General features: G+C 48.7%; 4 protein-coding genes across 4 annotated transcripts; 3 read left to right on the top strand and 1 right to left on the bottom strand.

Annotated features, from left to right (window-relative positions):
- Positions 1-652: 652 nt before the first annotated feature.
- G6M90_00g107400 (uncharacterized protein) lies at positions 653-1,420 on the top strand (the record flags this gene model as incomplete). Its single annotated transcript, XM_014688614.1, has 1 exon — positions 653-1,420. The coding sequence occupies one exon, from the start codon at positions 653-655 to the stop codon at positions 1,418-1,420; it is 768 nt and encodes a 255-aa protein (XP_014544100.1).
- Positions 1,421-2,354: 934 nt separating this feature from the next.
- alp1_6 (Alkaline protease 1) lies at positions 2,355-3,734 on the bottom strand (the record flags this gene model as incomplete). The annotated part of the gene is made up of 3 exons (XM_014688615.1): positions 2,355-2,842; positions 2,901-3,348; positions 3,432-3,734. 3 exons carry the CDS (start codon positions 3,732-3,734, stop codon positions 2,355-2,357), a joined length of 1,239 nt encoding a protein of 412 aa, XP_014544101.1.
- Positions 3,735-5,960: 2,226 nt separating this feature from the next.
- Positions 5,961-8,436, top strand: acu-15_3 (Transcriptional activator protein acu-15; the record flags this gene model as incomplete). The annotated part of the gene is made up of 6 exons (XM_066131727.1): positions 5,961-6,029; positions 6,092-6,743; positions 6,828-7,020; positions 7,071-7,578; positions 7,639-8,089; positions 8,138-8,436. The coding sequence occupies 6 exons, from the start codon at positions 5,961-5,963 to the stop codon at positions 8,434-8,436; spliced, it is 2,172 nt and encodes a 723-aa protein (XP_065987873.1).
- A 1,283-nt stretch (positions 8,437-9,719) lies between these two features.
- Positions 9,720-13,314, top strand: abcB_8 (ABC multidrug transporter B; the record flags this gene model as incomplete). Its single annotated transcript, XM_066131726.1, has 13 exons — positions 9,720-9,767; positions 9,829-10,108; positions 10,164-10,377; positions 10,545-10,564; positions 10,680-10,972; positions 11,506-11,668; positions 11,756-11,983; positions 12,051-12,249; positions 12,314-12,364; positions 12,442-12,492; positions 12,554-12,618; positions 12,670-12,854; positions 13,042-13,314. 13 exons carry the CDS (start codon positions 9,720-9,722, stop codon positions 13,312-13,314), a joined length of 2,070 nt encoding a protein of 689 aa, XP_065987943.1.
- Positions 13,315-13,499: the final 185 nt, after the last annotated feature.

Here is a 13,499-nt window from a genome sequence, read left to right as displayed (position 1 = left end):
TGGACTGATGTCAACTATGTGCAGCCCGCTCAACTGGGGTGTCTAAGAAACGGGGTTGCGAGTCATAAAGCGAACAAAACACGCCGAGTTCCGAGCTTATGCATATGAATTTGCATTTATTCTCCGCAGTACTATGTCGGCTCGGCAAGTAGGCCATGTGGTCTCGTTACATGATCGATCCCTGACCCTTGCGGGACCTCTCCGCCCGGTGTAAGCGATTGCACCCGGAACGTGCCGTGCACATTGAATCGCATAGTGACAAGCCATTTGGAATTATACATGTTGTTTCTATGCGTTTGCAACAGCAACCCACATCATATTCAATTTCTGACCTGATCCTCCGGTGAGCTATACCGAATAAGCATCAAGCCTTACGAGCCCCCTCGTTAAGAGTTGACTATCGTCTGATACTCCAACCAAGCTGCGCACAACTCAGGCATGAGCTCGCTTATGCGTTCTTTCGTGACGACAGGAAAGAATCTTCGTGGCCGGAAACCCCTTTGCTCGGAGGTAGGATCAAAATATATAAAAGGTCCTTTTCCCTCTGCATCAGGAACCCGACGAGCACCTCTTTCACAATCATTGCACTCAAACCACAGACTTCAACCCTCAACATCTTTACAGAATCCACTCATTACACTATTTAAACACCATGGCACTCCGAGTTCTTCTTAGCGCACTCGTGCTCTCTCCGGCAGCAGTATTTGGTGCTCCTGCAGCCGACGAAAATGCAGTCACTTCACTTGATGCCTCGACTGGAGATGGGCTGGTTGCACGCGCTGGAGGATCTACCCTTGCCCCTCTCTTGGACCAGCTAGACCAGGTGCTTCATCCGGAAGACAACGAGGACGAGGATAAGCCAGACGAGGACGAGGAGGAAGAGAAGAAGAAGCGGCGACGGATGATTGGAGTAGCACCAAGGGCCGACGCAGGCAAGAACGACGACGGAGAGACTCAAGCAGACGTGGCCATCACCTTCTTGCCCCGACGCAGCGAGGGCAAGTGCAAGTTCATGATTGACAGGGACGACGTCCCCGCCGACACGCCCCCCGGCATCATCTGCCTCAACGTCCAGAAGGAGCGCAAGATTAGACACAGGGACATTTATACCGTCGTGTCCCGAATTCTCAGAGAGTACGACTTGAAATGCACCGACACCAGTATCAAGGAGGCCTATCTGCAGGACGGCAACAGGTTCAAATTGGACCAGCAGCAGGTCCCCGCCGGCGAAGGGGAGACGATACAGTTGACTCTGCGGGATGTGCTCACTGTAAAGACTGAATGTGGTGCGATGCTTCAATGCGTGCAAGCGCCCCTCAACGTCATGGACGCTGGGGCCGATCCATTCAAATGTACTCTTGAGTATAACTCTTCCGGCGATATCCCGCTTATCGAGGAGGGAGGCGCGGGTCTTAAGTAGATTACACAAGGACCTGGACAAGTTTAGCTTCATCTTACCAACTTAAGATGAAGTGTTTGTCGGATAGCGGGACCTTAACGTCGGGAGTTGCTGCTTCTGTTTATAATGTTACGTTTGCGGCATTGTAGGAAGTACCTAGAAACTCTAGGTTTCATCATATTAGACATGGTTTTTCGCTTCGTCGCTTTGGCAAAGCTGCTCACAGGATAGACATCGCTTTCTTTTTTCATTTTTACTTTTCTTAGATACTTCTTATGCAATAGAATGAGCGCCTTTTGGTGCCGTTATAGATGTCATCTTTTGCAAGCGTACTTGTCTGACTGTAAGGGTTCACATTACTTTGCTGAATCTACGATCAAGTTCCACGAGGCTACATCGTCTTTACTCCACGGCGCAATGTTCGACCCTGACAACCATTGAGACACGACTTTGGCCGCCTTAATGGCGTGACTGATCAATCTTGTGGACAATTTGCCCAAGACGACAGGCTGGTTTCAGCGCCAGCAGCGGAGTTAGGTGATGCATTTGTCCCAGGAATAGCGGGAGAAAGGGGGATAAAGATTGTAGCTCCTTGCTGATTGGGTCTAATGTGGCCTTTTACACTGCCTACTTGAGGAGGATACTTACATGTAGTTACATAAAGTGTGCAGCTTTAGGATGAGAGCTTCTTAGTACGAGGTTGCCACCAATAGATTCAGTCTCCAATTCCAGGGTGAATAGCTCAAACTTCTTTATAGGGCAATCATGTAGCTTTAGTATTTGTTAACCATTTAACTTTAACAAACATCATGCCAATTTCTAGTGGTTTGGACTCTTCCTCGGGGACTTATCGTTAACTTGACAGCAATTGCTCCATGTAAGTCACAGTCGACAATAGTATGCCGTGCCTTTATCCCGTCACAAACTCCTAAACCCCCTGTCCCGCATACATCGGCTACTGAACCCCATTAAACGCAAGCAGGTTAACCGTGTTAGCCGGGACGTTGGTAATTTTGTCCTTGGTGGCAAGAGCCAAGATCCTAGCCCTAAGCTCCGTGGGCGTCTTAATCTTCTCGGCAGCGATTAGATACAATGCCAGCCCGGCAACGTGGGGAGCTGCGAGCGAAGTACCCGACTGTACCGTTGTGGCCGTGTCGGAGTCTCTAGTAATCGTTATAACGTTCTCACCAGGAGCGAGAATATCGACGCTGGGACCGTGGTTGGAGAGGCGCATAAAATCCCATTGTTGATTAATTCCGCCGACCACTAAAGCAGTAGTAGAGTTGCCTTGATAAGGAGTTGTGGATTGTTCAACTACTTTACCGTCGTTGCCAGCAGCAATGACGCAGAGAATCCCTTCGTTAAACGCAATATCCATACTCTTGGCCATGGCAATTCCGGGTTGATACGGGTATCCGGCAGAATTGGAAACAGTATGGAGCCCTACTTCTAATTAGGATGCAAAAAACACCAAGAGGTGCAGAAGATCTCGCATACGAACCTCCCGAGTAATTAATAACGGCCTGACCGACGCGGCCTTGACTCTGGATATCCCGCACGGCCCACGCTATGCTGCCTAGCAATCCTGATACTGTCTGATCCGTCTGGACAGCAATAATATTTGCCTTCTTGGCGACACCGTAGGTATTGGAGGCGATAATACCGGCAACCATGGTTCCGTGGCCAGTAACATCACCATGCGGCCTGCCTGGGAAGTCCTGTTCGTAATCACTCCAGCCCGGGGTAACACGGCCACCGAATTCCACATGTTTATCGTGGACACCTGAATCTAGTACGTATGCAAAGGTATTTTGGCCAGCGCTATCGTCGTACCGATAGGGCTGGGGCCCTGGTGTTCGGCTAGACATGGCGCTTAGAGCCCACGGAGGGTTCTGCTGCGTTGTCAATGCTAACGGCATTGTTATTCCATCAGGCTCGACGCCTAGTACCTATAAATAGATCCGTTTAGTAGTATTTCTTGTAAAAGATAATCCCTGTCCCACGCTAAATCTCATGCTAGATATAGACTTACATCTGGGTTGCCCATGATTTTCTCAAGAGTCTCTTTATCAAATGACCCCAAGTAAGCGTGGAAGTCACCAAAGTCATACCTCTTCTGAATGCCCGGCAAATCTAGGGCGCGACGACCCAGGCTGGCATCATGGATGCCTCGGGCCCAGTTCATATGGGATTCGACATCGCGAGTGGAAATGCCGCTCTTGAGGGTGACAATATATTTATCTTTTTGACCGTTACTGTCTTGCGCAAGGGCAGCAGCAACGCTCAAAGAGAGAGCGGCTATAACAGCAGTAGTGAAGGCCTTGAGAATAGCCATGATAATGTGTTGACGGTAAAAGAGTGTTTAAACTGTATCTGTCTGATGAATAAAGTTGATGTACTATGAGACGAACCTAATAGCGACGAGACATGATATTTATATAGCCATCAGTTGAAAATTTTCAGTGTTGTCTAATAAACTTTTAACCTACATGCCTGCACCGGTTGTGTCGGAGGATCGCCATTGAATGGCGCGTCTCACAACGACAAAGGCATTCGATAGTGAAGGTATACACGAGATCCAAGCCTCATCATGGCCCACAATGGGACGGAAATCATGTGTTTCACCAGAACGCGCTTGGTGTTGCTAACCATTTACATCACTAGGGCAAGGTAAAACTCGGAAAAGACGGGGAATAGAGTCAGCCATTTCCCATGCTAGAGACAAGGGATTTGAAGTGACTCGACTCGTATGATATTCTTCTGCTCCAACTCCTCCACCGGAGGCATCATGATTCCGCCTCGATGGGCAATATCCTGGCTAGTGACGTTCAGCACAGATGCAAACAAAACATTGATACAATGAGCTAGAGTGAAGGAGGAGTTTTCCAATCTTGCAATCCAAGCCTGTCTTCATCCTTTTTCCAGCTGTTTCTTTTCAGAACTCCTTTACGGCGCCAAGGGCAGGCCGTGGGCTGACAAGGCGGACTTCTCTCTCGGACCTATACCTCATGCTGTGTGCCCTTGTCCGGTAGACAAGAGAGTGCAACTTGAAACGGCGCTACATAGTGGCAGTGTTAAACCTGGAAGCCTCCATGTGCGTGGGTAACGAAAATGCATTAATCATTGCAAGCCGGGTGCGCCTATGCTCCGACTCATCCGCATGGGAGTCGTGCTACCACATTGATCCATGCGTGCCGCTGTCATCCCATATAACCTTGACAGTTTCGTATATACCAACTACAGGTTTCTAATAATAAGTACAGCATACATGGATCCATACCAAAACCTTCCGTATTAGGCTAGACAAGGCTCATTCGGAGTCGTGCTGCGATGGTTTCGTCTGGATGTTGTACTCAATGCCGTGGTCCGCCCATTACACTAGTCATGCGCCTCGGCTCTATGGAACGAAAGCTGAGTTCAAATATTCATTCGAGGGATTACTCACAATCAGATATACCGGGAAATATGCCTTGGACTGACAACTGATTATATTGTCAAATAGAAGAAGATTCTGAAGCGCGGCTCGCTGCAGTAGTAGTTTTTCTCGCCGCTACGTATCGTCGCTCTTATTACGAAACGAGGAATAGAGTGGACTGTGATATAATCGGAAAACTGAAACTGAAAAACGGATAGATGCTGCATAATGACCTGATCGCTTGCAGCCCGGCAGTGCTTGGAAGAAGTACCATCGTCGGTCTAATGCCCTTTGGCCTTGCGACTCCTAGTTGTCCTCCCTTCATGCTCCAATGCTTGATCTGGTCGATTCACAGTGCGACACTTGACAATTGAAACGTCATTCAGACAGCACAAACGGAGATTCCGTTTTCAAGTGTGTTATACGAGTCCAGGTAGTGTTATGTGGGCAGAACCCCAGGGCGAGAGTCGTGCGATTTCTGCAGCATAAGACCTGGATCATTTCCGCGGCATAAAATTGTTAATTCCGCGGTAAAAGGTCCGGTTGTTGTTTCTGCGGCACTAAACTCTTTTGAAACGGGTTAGCTGGTTACACCTCACCATACCCTACATTTTGCACACGAGTATATGGTCGCGCTTGTTTGAATCAAAATCCATTCGTATCTCTATGAAAATTTAGGAATTTTTGTCAACACGGGCCTAGTTGAGGTTCATATCGCTTCAAGACAAGATTCTGGCTCTTGCAACAAACACACGCGCACACACCAAAGTCTTGGAGAGACTTGGACTACATGGGAATCGCGTCACGATGTCCGCGAGTCACGTGCTCCGGCCTCGCCCAGCAAATGCACCGAAATTCCTCGCCCCCTATCAATTGGGTCATATAGATGGCTTCAGCTGGCTTGAATGATCAGTATTGTCAACCTGCTTCAAGAAAAAAGAAAATGTACGGCCGCGGAAATTCTCAACTTTCTGATGTCATCATGCAGAACGGCACAAGCGGATACAGTCGTTTAGACCCACCGCCAAATTGACCCGGATTGTCCCAGACTTCCGATATATCCGGTTAGCAACAGCAAAACGCCTCCGTCGACCGAATGTTATTCAACTCAAAACTGTCAAGGAAATCAACAAGCCGCATTGAAGCATGGACACCGAATACAAGCGGAAACGGGTTGCCAAAGCCTGCCAGAGATGCAGGTCCATGAAGTCCAAGGTAAGGTCTTCAATACGACGGCGCATCACTGTCGAGGCTCGTGAGGGTTAATCTGCTCCTAGTGCGACGGGCAACGACCGGCATGCAGTAGGTGTCGCGGTTACGGATATACCTGCATTTATCGCCTACAGCGACCTCGCTTGCGGGCTGGAACAAGCGATCGCTTCAGCCCTGGTGTTTCCGAGGGTCTACCGGACTTGCACGATGCGATTCACCAGCAAGAAAGGCTGCTCAACCACGTCATTTCCCTGCTTCCGTCTGGCCCGGAACAAGAGGCAGTCCTTTTAAAGAGCTCAAGGATCAAATCACAACTTGACGATGTCATCTCCAGCACAAGAGCAGAAGTCACACCACGCGCTGTGGCTAGCGACGCTTGTGGTAAATCGCCATCTAGCCACGCCGATCGGTCTCCAGGCTATTTGGGCGAGGTCAGCGACATTCGCTTTGTCAACCTTGTCAAACAGTTTCTCCAAACCCAAGACGGGAGCACAAGGACACAAGAAGATTTCGAGAGCTATGACCAGGGCGAGAGTCTGGTGTCCCCTGACAAGGCTGCGGGTAAGACCATCTTGTTGCCTGTCTTGGAGGAAGCTCAACAATACATAACCGCGTACTTTACAACCATTCACGTTGCCTATCCTTTCATTCCCGAATCACGATTCATGCAAGATTATAAGACACTCAGAGACCAAGACAGCCCCCAGACTCAGAATGGTAGGAGCAACGTCAGAACCGCTCTATTATGTAGGCCATGTCTCCTCAAAAGGCTTCTTTGAGACCTAGTTCTGATGCTTGCAGATACGATATGCGCTATTGGAGCTTACTATAGAACATTACCTGGTAAAGACGAAACTGATGATGGGCTACATGAGAAGTATTTTCTGTGCGCCTTGACCCTGGCGCCAACTACCAACCTAGAACGTTCGCTTGCCCAGGTCTCACTCCTACTGGCGCGATGTTTTTATCTCCTGGTTGTGTGCAAAACAGAAAGGTACGTCCCATTCTTTCAAAATTACTATACAGACAAGCCAACAGTCACAGCTGCTGGACAATACTCGGACAAGCCGTTCGCGTAGCTCAAAGTATTGGACTGCACGTAGAAAACGATGATATAGACCATACAAAACTCAATCATTCCCTAGAGATTGAAGAGCGACGCCGTGTCTGGTATTCCATCTATGTATTGGATAGACTTCTCTCACTTCAGCTCGGGCGACCTCCCGCAATTCACGATGATGACTTTAACGTCCCATTACCAGCGCGAGCTAGTGACGCCGAGATTGATTGGACAGGCGATGTTGTCGAAGAAAAAACGGACAACACTCCATCGTCGGGCGATTACTTTCTCGCCGTAATTGCCTTTTCAGGAATCGTTGGCCGCGTCCTGCGAGGCCTGTATTGCCCCCGGCGAAGCCATTTCGCCTCGGAGGACCTGCTCAATACCAAAGACCTCGACAGGCAGTTGGTGCAGTGGAAACTAGCACTCCCGCGAGTCCTCCGCTTCGATCTGGGGCATACATTTGAGCAGTCACACATATTCAGCAGACAGGCATGTCCCTACACCTCTTGACCGGCTTTCGCCCCGTCCTCAGTATCTGACTAGCAGTAGCGAAACATGCTGGCCATAAAGTACCACCATCTCCGCGCGCTCATCTACCGGCCGTACCTGTGCCACCCGCTCCTGATGCACCTGGGTGACCCTGCCGCAACCATCAGCCAGCTCGACTGGCCGCTGATACGCGCAAACGAGAGGACATGCATCATGGAAGCACGCGAGACGGCACGGCTGCTCCACGGCATCTCCAGCAAGGAGGACCTGGTTCATGACTTTCCGTGGTGGCAGATGATTTCGTGTCTAGTCTGCGCCAGCTCCATCCTGCTTGTGTCCAGCATGTTTGCAGAGGAATCGCTCGAACTGTCACCCGAGCTGGATACCGTCGGATTGTCCGATGACGCCGAGACGTGTCTCAAGGTTTTTGACGCTCTCAGCAAGAACTCGCCAGGAGCGAGAATCGCCCGCGACATGATGAAGGCCCTGCAAGAGTGCGGCGTGCGATGGAGTACGTACGAGACCTGGCCAACTTGACTTACTTGCTAACTCTGCACAGAGGATGCCAGCGGGAGCACTCCCAAGACTTCGAGGGAGGGCGTAAAAGCATTCAGCCACTCTCCAGACTTTCAAAGCCAGCCGTCGTACATGAGTGCAATGCCGGCTTCGCTGCATGTTGGTGATTACGGGCAGCATTTTGCTGCGTCTGGTGGCCCAATGCCAACAAACTGCTACTGGCCGGCGGAAATCGTCGACTCGATGGCGTGGTCGGCGCAGTTTTTTGACTTTGGACACGGAAGGTCGGGCCATACGGAAGGCGTGGAGCAGAGTCGGAGCGAGAATAACGAAAGCATGTAATTACGACGCCGGTAAAAAGTTTCGTACGTAGCATCACCTGAAAATTACATTATGCAGATAGTTTGGTTATGCGGAGTGAAAACTATAAGTGCGATGCGATCCCGCATTGGTTGGAACCCTTCCACTTGTAGGTTTAACACCAGTCCTCCGCTGCAGGTAAGACCCCCTACACCGTGAGCCATGAATGTATTGAAAATGTACATGTACATGAAGAGCAATTAGAGTCGAGACAAAATACCGATGTATAGTACTTTTCCGAATTATATTCGTGGTAAAATATTTACTAATATAATGGACCTTGTTAGATTATTTGTGCTATGTTTACTACAATAGTCCCGACTTTTTGCAGTTCGCTTGGTTTTCAATATCCATGGTGCAGTGACTATTTTAAACTAGGTGTACGCTTTACTATTCTTGGCCCTATTAATACCTATACTAAACGGGAATTAATCTAACGTATTTAGAATTGTCTTTGCAATGTAAACCTGCTTCAACGAGAGAGGAAGCTTGAATGTATTAAAGATGTCAATATGCTTTTTTGTTATAACATAGAAGATTATTATAGGCAAGCTAATATTTATCTCTAGTTTCAGAGGCGACTTTATTAAAGTGTTAGGATAAGTGAGCATCCGGTCGTTGTATGGGGTTCTCCTGCTGGGGTTTAAGCTCGGCCGGCCGGAAGCGGGTTCCTCTCATTAATACTTATAAATACTATTATAATATTCACAACTTAATATTGCCTGTAAATAAACTCTTTTGGAAATTCTTCCACGCTGGCCTGTGTTAAGTTGTCATCATGTCCAGTCGCACTTGTGCCGACTATTTTGCTCTTCTTTCGACAAGCCTCGCTAATCAAATTTCTAAATCGCTTACGGGCTCAGGCCTAGTTGCCCCAACAACACCCTCCCTTGTAGAGGGGGCCTAATAGGTGCACTATCGGCCGTGCGAATAAAGCTAACGTAACGGCGCCCTACCAGCAGTGCATTTAAGATTCCTACCGTCAGCTAGCCGCATCGTGATTATTCGAAGTTGAAGAGAAATAATAAATTCAAGCACTAACTATAATATAATCCTTATTCAGTTTTTCGTTTAAGTACAAGGCTTATTGCTCCTTCATGTCTTGCTTAATACTCTTCCAGATATGCTTCATGCCTCTTCGCCTACTTGCGAGTAGATTATTGTCTATCTCTTTAGTAACTAGCGCGTCTACTCGCTCATCCTCTGCCTTGCTCCAGTCCAAGTATACCATCATCTCCCATGATGAAACCCTGCTTTCCACCGACATGGCGTCGATCCTAGCCGTTGCTATGGTTGTTTACGTGGGCGAAGCGGTAAGGAGGAAAACAGGATCACCTTGACGACCGACCTAGAGCACTGATTTATCCAATTTAGATTTGCATCTCTGTGTACCAACATCAACGGAACAGACTGCGGGTAATGATGCAAGGAGCTCTCGTGGGCCTTGTATTCACCAAGACTTTGCAAAGCCAAAGTAACAACCACGATCGCGGGAAATCAGTTACTCTCATGAACACCGACGTAGATAGCCTGAGCGGGATAGGCAGAATGGCCCACGATATTTGGGCTTATTTTCTCGAGCTGGCTATAGGAATGGTCATTCTCACCTCTCAAGTCGGTTGGCTATCCCCCGTTCCACTTGTGATTATTGTCTGTAAGCTTGCACCCTTGACAAATGTTTCATTTCGTGATATTCATGTAGCCTGCAGTCTGCTCTCGGGTTAGCAAGTATGTTGCTCAACACATGCACGGCAGACAGAAGGAGTGGAATGCAGCCACGCAGAACCGACTGTCGATGATCACTGCGTTCCTAGGGTTGATAAAGACGATCAAGTTGCTTGGCATCTCCGGTTCAATAGCAAAATATGTCGCCTCTCTTCGCTCGACGGAAATTGAACGCGCCAAGAGCGTGAGATGGATCATGTATGCCCCCTGTTACTTTCCCTCCTCCCTTAAGTGTCTATTACCGTTGGGAGCATGGGTTGAGATGCAATGGCAAACCTTGCTCTTTTAAGCCATGCTTCTCCTGGATGTGTATCCAAATACTATTATCACATGAAGAACATTTCTTACTAACACACGATCTCAAGGGTTGGCTACAACGCTAGCGGTAAGTCGGATGCCTTGTTCAATGTTGGCGAAAGCTTCCCCCCAGGGGCGGGCCTTCCGAAGAATTTAGTCCTTACCCACACAATTATGAGACAGCGTCACTTACTGTCTTTTAGCCAATTTCCTGGGTATATTTGCGCCTGCAATTACTATGATACTCTGTGGAGTCCTCTCCCAGAGTAATCACTCGACCATTGACGCCGAAACCGCGTTCACGACTATAGCTGTTCTGTCCATGGTCATTCATCCAGCAAACATAATAATGACCATCATTCCAAGAGTTGTTGCCACGTTTGCCAGTTTTAAACGCCTCCAAAACTATTTATTGGAAGCTCCTCGCCAAGACCAAAGGGTTGTTCTCAAAGATAAGCCGGAGAGGCTACTTCCTCATGGAAGCACCGCTGCAGCCGTAAGCCTCGAGGAAGTCACAGTTGAAGCCGATAAGATGTCGGCGCCGGCTCTCGACAGAGTGACTCTGGAAGTTGAGCGTTCAAGCATCTTCATTTATGCTGGTCCAACTGGCACTGACAAGACAGTGCTAGCAAAAGCCATACTAGGTGAGGTGGCTGTTTCCCACGGCACGGTCAAGACGGCATCGAGACGGATTTGTTACTGCGATCAAACGCCTTGGTTGCCCAACGGCTCCATTCGAGATGTCACATGTAACTTCGCAACACATGTGGACGAGAATCGATATCAAAGTGTTGTTTCATCATCATGCTTGGTGCACGACCTTAATCAGCTACCAATGGGGGACAGCACAGAGATTGGCAGCCGCGGTTTGAACCTGTCAGGGGGGCAGAAACAGAGAATGGCATGATCTATGCACACGAGATCCTATCGCGCAGCTGTGTGCTCTTGGCTTCGATGGGAAGCGTCGGCCGGCAAGGCCTCTCATTTCCAGCCGTAAAGCAAAGAGGATGAAAACTGATTGATCCCTAGGCTCTTGCTCGCATGCTCTATGATGAATGCGACATAGTGATCCTAGACGACCCCTTCAGCTCCCTGGGTGGACGGACCGAAGATCAGGTCATCAATAACCTTTTTGGACCTGAGGGCATCTTCCGCACCAGACGGTCGACAGTTTTTTGGATCACCAATGCCAGTGAGTACAAGCTCTATCGTGGCCAATTTGAAGCCGTGTTGCTCTATACGCTCTTCTAATGTTCTCTTTATAGCACACCACTTTAAGCTAGCAGACAGCGTTGTGATCCTAGAGAACTCTCGCATAAAGGAGCATGGGCATTGGAGCGTATGGGATTCTCTCCCGATGCGTCCGGCAAAGTCATGTCCGATGATTTCCATGAGTCCGGACAGGTTGATGCCGAAGCCTCTCAACTAGACGCCCAGAAGAAAAAAGCCAAAGAGCTGGACACACGGCTTGATTTGAATCGCAAGACGGGAAATCTTTCTCTATATGGTAAGAAAGCCCGTGCAGTAGTCTCTTTCAGCCAGAGAATATGACCATCGACTCACCCCAAAACCAGGCTATTACTTCAAATCCGCAGGGCTCTTCAACGCCATCTTCATGATAGGATGCACCGCCACCTATTCGTTCTTCATCACTTTTCCACACTACTGGCTCAAGCGATGGACGGAGGCAGATCAGAATGTCGAATGGCTCTATATGATGGTATACGGCTTACTAGCTCTGTTTGCTTGGGTACCCACGAATGGAACTATGTGGTTAGTCTCTCTTGGGCTCCCATTTCCTGTCCATTCTAACACCAACCTGCTAATCTCATGCCAGGTCCACATTCATGCTTGTCACTCCTAGATCAGGCCTGTTTCTTCACTCCAAGTTTCTTAGTAACATAATAGGGCGTGTCTTCCATTCCTATGCAAATGAATTCAGCCATGAAGCTAACTGTCGCCCAGAGCACCACTCTCGTTCTTTGCTACATCTGATATTGGCGTCATTTTAAATCGGTATAACTTGCCTTTTACTTTCTGGATGATTTCGAAGAACTTGTAGCTTACGATGAAGCAGTTTCAGCCAGGACATACAACTAGTCGATAGGGATCTACCTGCGGCATTTCAGTCCCTAAGTAACCGTAAGAACTCGGTGGTGCGAACATGTTGGACAATACTCACAAGGTCAACAGAGATTTTTGAGCTGCTACTGCAAGTTGCCTTACTTCTTGCCGTCCAAAAGCTTTTGCTTTTGACTATTCCCCTGTGCTTCGTCGTCATCTGCCTTGTAGCGAGGGTGTATTTTCGCACGTCGCGCCAAGTGCGGATCGAAGAACTTGCCTCCAGGTCGGCCGTCTTCTCGCAAATCGTTGAGACTGTACGTATTCTTTGCCCCATCCCAACATGTCAGTTATTGGCTACGAGTATCTCCAAGTTAAATTTGGCCGTCAGGTCGAAGGTTTAATCACCATCTGCGCACTCAGATGGCAGAGTCGCTGCCAATCACATTTTGACCGCGCGCTGGATGGCTGACAGGTCCGCTCTATCTTTTATCTAGTCTTTAGCGGTGGCTCAACCTCGTGCTCGACCTCATGGTCGCCGCAATCTCCGTGGCTATAATCGCATTGGCGTTATTTCTCAGAAGCACTACCACCGGCGCAGCTGTAGGCGTTGCTCTGAATATCATCCTCGTTACAAATACTACTATTGTCAGGCTGGTTGAGTCCTGGGCCGACTTTGAAGTCTCACTAGGAGCCATCGAGCGCCTCAAAAGCTTGGATGAAGAGATTCAGAAAGAAGACCGGCCTGGGGAGGACAATATTCCCAAGACCTCTTAGCCACAAAGAGGAGAGATAGTGATTAATCACGTCACTACGGCTTATAAGTGAGTCCCTATCCCTATGTGAAAGCAACCAGAGGACTGAGTTGGAACTGAGCTAATTAATTGCAATTCACAGCGGGCGTTCCGCTAGTCTCCGCAACATCTCTCTCACCATCAAAGCCGGTCAGAAGGTTGTGGTGT

The sequence above is a fragment of the Metarhizium brunneum genome, chromosome 7 (assembly GCF_013426205.1).
Source record: "Metarhizium brunneum chromosome 7, complete sequence".
In the NCBI taxonomy this organism is placed as follows: Eukaryota; Fungi; Ascomycota; class Sordariomycetes; order Hypocreales; family Clavicipitaceae; genus Metarhizium; species Metarhizium brunneum.
This window is presented reverse-complemented; position numbering and strand designations above follow the sequence as displayed.